Source organism: Olea europaea, unplaced genomic scaffold (genome assembly GCF_002742605.1).
Source record: "Olea europaea var. sylvestris unplaced genomic scaffold, O_europaea_v1 scaffold23, whole genome shotgun sequence".
In the NCBI taxonomy this organism is placed as follows: Eukaryota; Viridiplantae; Streptophyta; class Magnoliopsida; order Lamiales; family Oleaceae; genus Olea; species Olea europaea.
This window is the reverse complement of record NW_019241087.1, coordinates 1079012-1088428: the sequence shown is the minus strand read 5'-3', so window position 1 is coordinate 1088428 and position 9417 is coordinate 1079012. Positions and strand designations below refer to the sequence as shown.

Sequence of the window (9417 nt, the reverse complement as noted above, 5' to 3'; positions counted from 1 at the left end):
CTTTACTAAATTGGCGTAAGGCCGTGCCCCGCGCATGCAGCGAATACCTTTACTGAATTGGCGTAAGGCCGTGCCCCGCGCATGCAGCTAATACCTTTACTGAATTGGCGTAAGGCCGTGCCCCGCGCATGCAGCTAATATCTTTACTAAATTAGCATAAGGCTGTGCTCCGTGCATGCAGCTAATACCTTTACTAAATTAGCATAAGGCCGTGCCCCGCGCATGCAGCTAATACGTTTACCAATTCCACACACGACCTCAAGCTGTTATAGGTCGAGCATATAAGCCCGACCTTATCGATCCCAGAATGACGTGAAACGAAATAATCGTCAGATCGAGGTTGGGTCATGATGCAATTGTACATGTAGAGTTATCCCTAACCTTGACGATCCCAGAATGCTTGACGATGCATGAATTTTAAGATCGACGTCGGGTCAATTATTATAGTTGCCCCCAACGATACACCACTGAACTTAGATGTGGAGGTCAACCCTAGATATGGGCAAGAAATAAACACTAGTGCACGGACTAGTTCCCCCAATGATACACCACCGAAGTTAGATGTTGGGGTCAACCCTCGATATGAACAAGAATTCAACACTAGTGCACGATCTAGTTTCTCCCAACGATACACCACTGAACGCGAAAATTGACGCCCCATGACCATTATTGTTTAAAGGATCAATCTGCTCATAGTTCGACGATAAAAAAGACACCCGAAATAGTCCACACGCACGAGCAATAAGTTTAAAGATTTGGACATGACATTCACTAACAACCGAACTCTAAACTATAATGTAAACTCGAATTCAAAATTACAATACGTATAGGATCAACACACGATCTCGTAGGAATAATAAAACGCATGAACTGATAAAATTCCCTCTTAAAGATAGAGGCCCAGTTCGGGCAATAAACTTGCATATAATCAAAATCAAAATAAGTACATAAGCCCAGATCGGGCAGACAACATAAGAAAAAGAAAAATTATTACAAAAATGTTAGACTCGGGGTCGGGGAAGGGTCTAGTCTAGGACGATGTGGTCACTCCCCCCTCCATTGTCGGGGGTTCCAGCATCGTCGTTGTCATCGTCCCCATCACCCTCAGAGGAGGATAGCTCGAGGTCCTTAGCGAGCTTGTTCACAGTCTTTAACTCCTCTACTATAGGCTTCAAATCCTCAAGGAACTTTATCCTAAGGAATGACCGAGCTAGCCACAACCCATAGTAGTACGAGCCCGACCCATACTAACCCAGTAGAGTCTTGAACTCATCAGACTTCTTGAAGTCATCGACGGCCTGAGCTCGGGCTTCAGCTCAAGCATTCGCAAGCTCCACCTCAAAAGAGCTTCGAGAGTGAATAAGCTCGAGCTTCACTTCCTCTGCTTCGCCCCTTGCAAACTCGACCTCATCCTCCGCCTTCTTGAGGTCCACCTTGGCCGCCTCCAGGGCCTTTTCAAGCTCCTTGGCCCTCTTAAACGCAACCTCGCTCTTGACTTCGAGCCCGGCTATGCGATCTAAAGAATTCAACCCCTTGAGGCCAAGACCCGAGCTACGCTTAGTGTCTACAAAAACATGTATAGAGCCCGACGTTAGTACAAATTACGAAACCAATCAGGGCTACATGAGCATTCATATTAAAAACATACCTTCAGTATAAGGAGCTCGAGAGTCCGAACTCCCTCATTCATGTCGACCTCCTTCTCATACTTATCAACTATGCCCTGGATGAGAGTACAGTCGGCGTACTCCTCGAGCGATTTCATGGGCATATGGTCGTCATCATCAGCTAAGAGGTCCGACCCATAATAAGGGGTGCGAACTCGAACTTCATATCAAGCCCTCCTCTTGAGGTAGACAGTGCTTCATTATCGGTAAATTTACACAATAGGTCATTTTATCCATAAAATGGGTGAAAATGCTCTTCAACAGCTTCATTAGCTATTGCCTTATATCCATGAGGCATTGCAAAGGACCTTTTCCCTTTTTGTTGATTGCGAAGTACTGGAAAGCCCTTTTGAAGTCCAGCAAGTCTGATGCTATTCTACTCCAACCTACAATACTAGGCTTGTGCTGTCCCACTCAAGGTTAAATGGAAAGCTCTATATTTCACTGTAGGAAAAAGGGATTCTTTGGCTCATTTGGGTCTTGTAACTTTCAAGGTGGGCCAGGTCGCCTCTTTCATCATACTTGGCAAGCTTCGTGGTAGAAAATGATTTGGGATCAAGGCATTTCACAAATTCTAAGAGAAAAGTAGATTATCATCATCACCGTCCATATCGTACAACTTATCTGAATCATAATCTTCTTTGGCTTGACACCTGGGAGGTGGTTGAGATAGTCCTACCTAATTTTTTACCCACTCCTCTACTATCTGACACCTATTTCTAAGCAGAGAACTATACAAGATGTGGCCTTATACATTCTTATATTACCTCACGAAGGGACTAGGTTGTTGAGGCCTATTCCTAGGCACTGGAAGAGGCTAGGCCAGACTATTTCTAGGCCACCATGGTTGAGCCTGTCAAAGACACTTGATGACCTCTAAGGTGCATTTTTCGGTTCATATTTTGGAGAAAAATTATATTTCTCATTGAACGGGGCCTTGATAGGTCGTACAAAGGCATGGTTTGAAGAGATGTCCATTCCTATTTCCCTTTATTGGAGAACATCTTCCCTAGAATGTTGTTGGTAGTTCGCTCTTAGGTTTTAGACTTTTTTTTCCTACTGGTGATAATACTCATTTTGAGGTGTAAAATGGGGGACTGGTCCTTCTAAAAGTGTGTAATAGCATAAGGTGCATAAGGAGGGATTGGTTAACTCTCTTGGTTAGGCATTTGCCTAAGTATCTCCTGTATAGCAATTTTGTTTTAAGTGGTAGTCCTCATGTTAACAGCCATAACTGCCATCTTTCCAGTGAACTAGAAAGCTACCATCATCCCATATCGTCTGTGATGGTGGTGAGGTCGATAGCAAGTTGTAGGGACAATGTGGAAAGTTCCCTCTTCTTAAGGGTTTTCCCTTGTCCTTCTTGGTACTGTGTCTTCATTTTCAAAACTCATTTGCTCACTTTTCTCTTCAGACAAATTTTATGAGAATATCCTTTATCCCATTATGTTCTCTTTCTGAACAACCTGACATTGAAGCTAGTGTTATCTTCTTGGGATGTCCACTTGCTCTTTTTCAAGAACAAATCATTTCTTCAAAGGAATAGTTCACACGACTCTTAGGTAAACCTTTTCCATGGGATATTCATGATTAAAATTTCATTTTCCACAAACAATGAGAGTTTGTTGACCCCCTAAAAATGAGCCAATAGAAATCTATGCCCCACTCGCATCTACATTGCCACGTGTAAAGAAGATCATTCCTTGAACTACAACCCAATAAAATGTTCGAGAACTAGGGTTAATCAAACACAACACAACCTTAGAGAAAAAATATATTTCAAATATGAAGAAACAAGCTTAGCATACGATGCCAAGGTTAGAGAGAGAATAATTGTATATATTTTGATACTTGGAATTGCATTATCCCTAAAATGATACAAGAAAATGGTATTTATAGTGTTACAATTAAAGCTATGACCACAGAATGAAGTGCAAGTAGCTTTCTCTAACCTATTGGCTGTCCCATCACAGTAGTCATTTCGTCCACTTGTCCTAGGCTATGCTCGAGTATTTGAGAAATGAGAGCCGCCTTATTGTCTTTGTCAGCACCATTGATCATTAAGTTGATTTCAATTGACTTGTTTGGGCTATAGGTCGTCAAATCGATCACTTTTACTGGATCGTTACTGATAAGTGCATTTTTACAAGCTTATTCGGTCCACAAAACATGACTAATTGTTGATGAAATTGATTGAATATGGTTTAATTCTATGCAATTTTTTTGTAGGACCATATTAATGGATGTGACAGAATTCAAGTCAAAAGATGCAAAAGGGCCAAAACGAAAGAAAATAAAAGTTTAGAGACCAGAGTGCAAATATCTAAAAGATGGACCAAAAGGCAAATTGGGGAACAAACAAGCTAAGTATTAATTTGGAGATAACATGGAAGGATGGAAGGATGAAAATGAAGAAAAAGGACTAAGATGGAAAAGAATAAAAATTCAGGGACTAAAATGTAAATAACCAAAAGTTGAACTGGAGATACAAGCGAAGAAGTGGAAGACTCAAGGACTAATTAATGGAAGATTTGAAGTATTGGGAAAACAATAATGAGAAAAGAAATCGGAATGCAAGAAGTTCAAGTTCAAAGTCCAAAATGCAATATATGGGAAGAATCCCCTAACCATATGGTCGCATGGTTAGAACCATCATGTGACTGCATGGTGGTATTCAGAGAATAAGATGGGTGACCCAACTTAACCATATGGTTGCATGGCTATATTTAGGGGCGAGATTTTAATTTCCGTTTTTGCTTTGAACTCATATGGAATTAAGTAGTGGGAAGTATATAAAAACCCTAGAGCCGTCATATTTAAGGAAGAACGGTTGGGGAGAGAAAAGAGCACATATTGGAGGAGATTTTACACCACAATCATGAAGAGAGACGTGAAGATCAAAGGGATTACACACCAATTCTCATCGCGGTGATGTCGTTTCTTAGAGTTATTGTGTATTTTGTTATTTTATCCATGTTAGGCTAGGTTTTCATGTATTAGAAAATCGATGAACCTTGTGATGTAACTTTTTAATTTCTAGTTATGCAATTTTAACATCAAAATATGTTTCTTGAATTTTAAATGATTTATATACAATTAATGGCTTCCATAATTATGTGCTCATAATTTTGTAAGTATGGTGATTTGTTTAATGCATTCGAGAGCAGGGGAATAAGTTCGATAGGGTGTGAACCATCGTAGGGTCTGATAGGGTTTAGAGATACATTGCCAGCATTGTGTGAATCTTTATGTGTTCACAAAACTGCATACATTCTTGTATATTTGCCCCTATCATAGAGATATAAGCTGGTGGTATATGAGGATAGGTTCAACTTTACTCGAGAGAGATTATTGGATAGATTTAGAAGCATTGATTCTTCAAAACTTCAACATGTTGTCAATTTGCATTCAATCATTCATTTTGCATTTTAGTTCGTTTGAGTCATACATAGTTTTATATTAGGTTAAATTAGGGCTAATTCAAGTTATTAAAAACCTCATTAGATAATTTGGTTTCGGTTAAGGTCAAGTTAAATAGAATCACACTGCTCAATCTCTGTGGGGACAACATTCGGACTCTAATTTTCCACTTTATTACTTGTTCCGAACCATAATTTGGCGGACACAAATCGAAAAAATAATTTCATCAACAAGTTTTTGGCATCGTTGCCGGGGACTTAGTATTCGTTTAATCTTATTTACCTTGATACTAATTTGAACGTTATTTTGTGTATTAATTGTTTTATTTTATTTTATGTTTATTTTGTTTTGTTATTCAATTTTAGATTTTTTTAGTATCTAAGTGCTACTACTAGTCTTCTTGCAGATTTGCATGTCGAGATTGACTTGTAAAGAATAAAAAAAAATTCTTGAACATAAGAATAAAATCATTAAACAGTCACTTTATTAATAAAGAAAAGTTTTCAAAAGGAAAAGAAAATTTCGAAATAACATATTCAATCTCAAAACATTACAAACCAAAATAATTTAATCATCAAAACATAAATAAATCTTAACATAACTTTATTAAATGTTTTATTATCCACAATTGCATGCTCGCCCAGTCTTCATCCATCTCAAAAAAGGGATTAATTATTACCTAAAAAAATTCATGATTCATATGAGATGATAATCTCAATAAGTGAAATAACATGACATGAATAACAGAAGTCCATGAGATTCGTGAACATATTTGATTAGACACGAAATTATAAAAAAAAATCAAACTTCATGGTTCTAATTTCGTGCGTAGCATTGCTAAACTCCATGATTTCATAACATAATTATAATATCGACTTCTGTAATCTTAAACGATGAAATACATGTATTTCACATACCTCGAATCTGATGATCCTTTTAGCATGTAGGAGAATTCTTGAAAATATTCGTGTTTCTTTTTTTTTCTTTTTTTCTCTTTTGGTCTCTCTCTCTCTCTCTCTCTCTCTCTCTATATATATATATATATATATATATATATATATATATATATATATATATATAATTAATCATTTTAATTATGGTAATTAACATATATATATATATATATATATATATTCATATTATATATGTTAATTACCTTTTTGGTTTATGGTAAGATTTAATAAGAAAAGGAAAGTCTCTTTAATTAAATCCTTTACTTATGGAAGTTAACATATATGTACATAATGTATATGGTAATTACCTTTTCAATTTTTTGTATAATTAAATAAAAAGGAAAGTTTCCTTAATTATTTCTTTTAATTATAGTAGTTAATATATACGTACATATTATATGTGGTAATTACCTAAATTTACATTCAATTATTCCTTACCATAATAAAAACATGCAATAATTATTTCTTACCATGTATGTAGATGCTACATATATATACTATAGTCCCTTAACTATGGATGGGTATAAAACTTGGCCCTAAATGTTCATTGATATGCGATATGATCCCTAAATTCTAGTTGGTGTGTAATTTGTCCCTGAACGTTAGTCTCTGTATAAATTGGTCCTTAAACTATAGTTATTGGGCAATTTGGTCCCTAAGGTTAATGGCATATAGAGAATTTTAGGTTATTAGATGACTGGAGGAGAATTAATTCCACCTGATCTAGAAATTGACCGAACTTTTCATCGAATGCAAAGGGAAACTAGAGAATCACAACAACACTAACAAATTGCTGACGTCCAGAATAATCCCATCTTTCAAGCCAACGAAGAAAGGGCGGTGGATGAAGACAACATGCTTGTAGGAGACTTCATGACTCCTCAAATAATTCAAAGCTAGTCCAGCACCGTGTATATACCGTTTGGGCACCCTAACTTTCAATTGAAACCAATGTGATACAACTGTTTCAAAATGGACATCAGTTTTACGGCAGAGCTGAAGAAAACCTACACACGTAGGTCTCTCGATTCTTTGAGATGTGCCAACACTTCAGATATTAGGTGGTCTCTGACAATGCTATTAGATTAAGGTTGTTATCATGCACACTGTATTGCCTGAATGGTAAGATTCTCAACTAATAGTCAGCATCACTCTATGAAACGATCTAGCCCAGAAATTATGCACGAAGTTCTTCCCACTCGCCAAGATTGCGAAGCTAAAGTATGACATCTATTTTTTGTCAAGACAATTCAGAGAACTTTGATGAAGCTTGGAATAGGTTTAAAAACATGTTGGGGAAGTGTCCACATCACGGGTTTAGCAAAGGACTCCAAGTCCAGTATTTCTATGTAGAACTAATTCCAGCCTTCAAAAGCACGGTTGGCTCCTCATCTAACAAGTCACTGTCCACAAAAATAATTGATGAAGCACTGAAACTATTTGAGATAATGGCTACTACATCAACTATGTGGACATCAGAGAGAGCAATTCAGAAGAGGACATCCAGAGTCTATGGAGTGGACGTATATTCTACCCTATCTATAAATATTGACTCACTATATCACAAGGTGAATAGTATGTCACAATCAGCACAGCAAAGAAGGTTAGTTGCAAGGAGTGCAGAGTTGAACATATAATAATAGAATTCCCAATCTTAGCATAAAGAATGGAACATGCGGATTTTGCTCAATTAGGATAGCGCCAACAGAACAATTGCAAGAGAAAAAGACTCATCTAGAAGAAATGTTCAAAAAAATTCATAGAAACAACCAATTAGCACATGGAAGCTAACAATCAGTTCATGAGGAAAACCTAAGCTACTCTTCAAGATCAAAATGAAGCCATCAAATATCCGAAGACCTAAATAGGCTAGATGGTAGAGGTTTTGACCAGCAGAGCACTTAGTAGTTTTCAAAGAAACACGAGAATCAACGCAAAGGAGTATGCTAAGGCAATTACAACTAGAAGTGGGGTACAACTGCCTAAAATACAAGCCAAAATGCCGAGTGTAAATAAAGAAACAACAATGCCTACAAAAGATGAGACTGTGGAGCCGGATAAGCAAATAAAGGAATCTACCTCAGAAGAAGGATCAGGGACATCATGAGATGAGGCAACAGTGCAAGTCAAGCCTTATAAGCCTGCATTCCATTTTCCTAACAGTTAAAGAAGCAAAAGATAGAGCAACAATATAAAAATTTCTTGAGATTTTCAAGAAGCTCCATATAAACATCCCCGTTCACCAATGCACTAGTCCAGAGCCTGGCTACGCCAAGTTTCTAAAGATCATCTTATCAAATAAACGTAAGTTAGGAGAACATGAGATGGTGATGCTAACTAAAAAATGTAGCGCGAGAATTCAGAAGAAGCTCCCATCGAAATTGAAAGATCCAGAGAGTTTCACAGTCCCTTGCATTATTGGTAAAGTTTATTTTTATAAACCTTTATGTGACCTTGTTACAAGTATTAATTTAATGTCTCTATCCATTTTCAAAAAACTTGGATTTAGAGAAGCCAAGGCTACCGCTGCGACATTACAATTAGTTGACAGATCCTTAACATGTCCAAGAGTGATAATAGAAGATGTGCTAATCAAAGTGGAGAAATTTATATATCCTGTCCATTTTTTCATCGTGGAGATGAAGGAAGACAAGGATATACCACTGATCCTAGGCAAACCATTCTTTTCCACCGGTAGAGCTTTAATTGACGTTCGAAAGGGGCTGTTGATTTTGAGACTTGGAGAATAGCAAATTTCTTTTAATGTTTTTAAGGCTATGAAGTTACCTACAGAGTCAGATAACTGCTTCCAAATTGATGTAATTGAAAAAGTGGTTCAGGACACATTTCTACTGTACAACCCATCAAATGCTTACGAAGCTTGCATTGTACACTCTCAATCAGCACATTCAAATTCTCTAGAGATTGAGACATGTGCAAGGTTTTTGGAGACCAACCTACCATATACATGGAAAAGGCACTTTAAGGAGCTTGGATTAGGACCCACAAAGCCATTACCATCTATTCAACAGCCACCTACATTAGAACTGAAGCAATTGCCACCACATCTTAGATATACCTACTTGGGGAGTCATGTACACTTTCGATCGTTAACTTGAACGCAGTCAGCGAGGTGGAGGAAGAAAAATTGCTTAGAGTACTCAGGGAGAATAAAATAGTAATTGGATAGACTATAGTAGATATTAAAGTGATCAGCCCCTCACTGTGTGTGTATAAGATTCTCATGGAGTAAAATTTTCAGCCAAGTATAGAGAGTCAAATGAGGTTGAATCTGACTATGAAGGAAGTGATCAGGGCATAGGTACTTAAGCTTCTGGATGCAGGCATCATATATCCTATATAAGATAGTACATAGA

The 9417-nt window shown here is 37.4% G+C and overlaps 1 protein-coding gene across 1 annotated transcript; it reads left to right on the top strand.

Moving 5' to 3' along the window:
• The first annotated feature begins 8148 nt into the window (after positions 1-8148).
• On the top strand, positions 8149-8790 carry LOC111381404. Its single transcript, XM_023005179.1, has 2 exons — positions 8149-8153; positions 8295-8790. Exons 1-2 carry the CDS (start codon positions 8149-8151, stop codon positions 8788-8790), a joined length of 501 nt encoding a protein of 166 aa, XP_022860947.1.
• Positions 8791-9417: the final 627 nt, after the last annotated feature.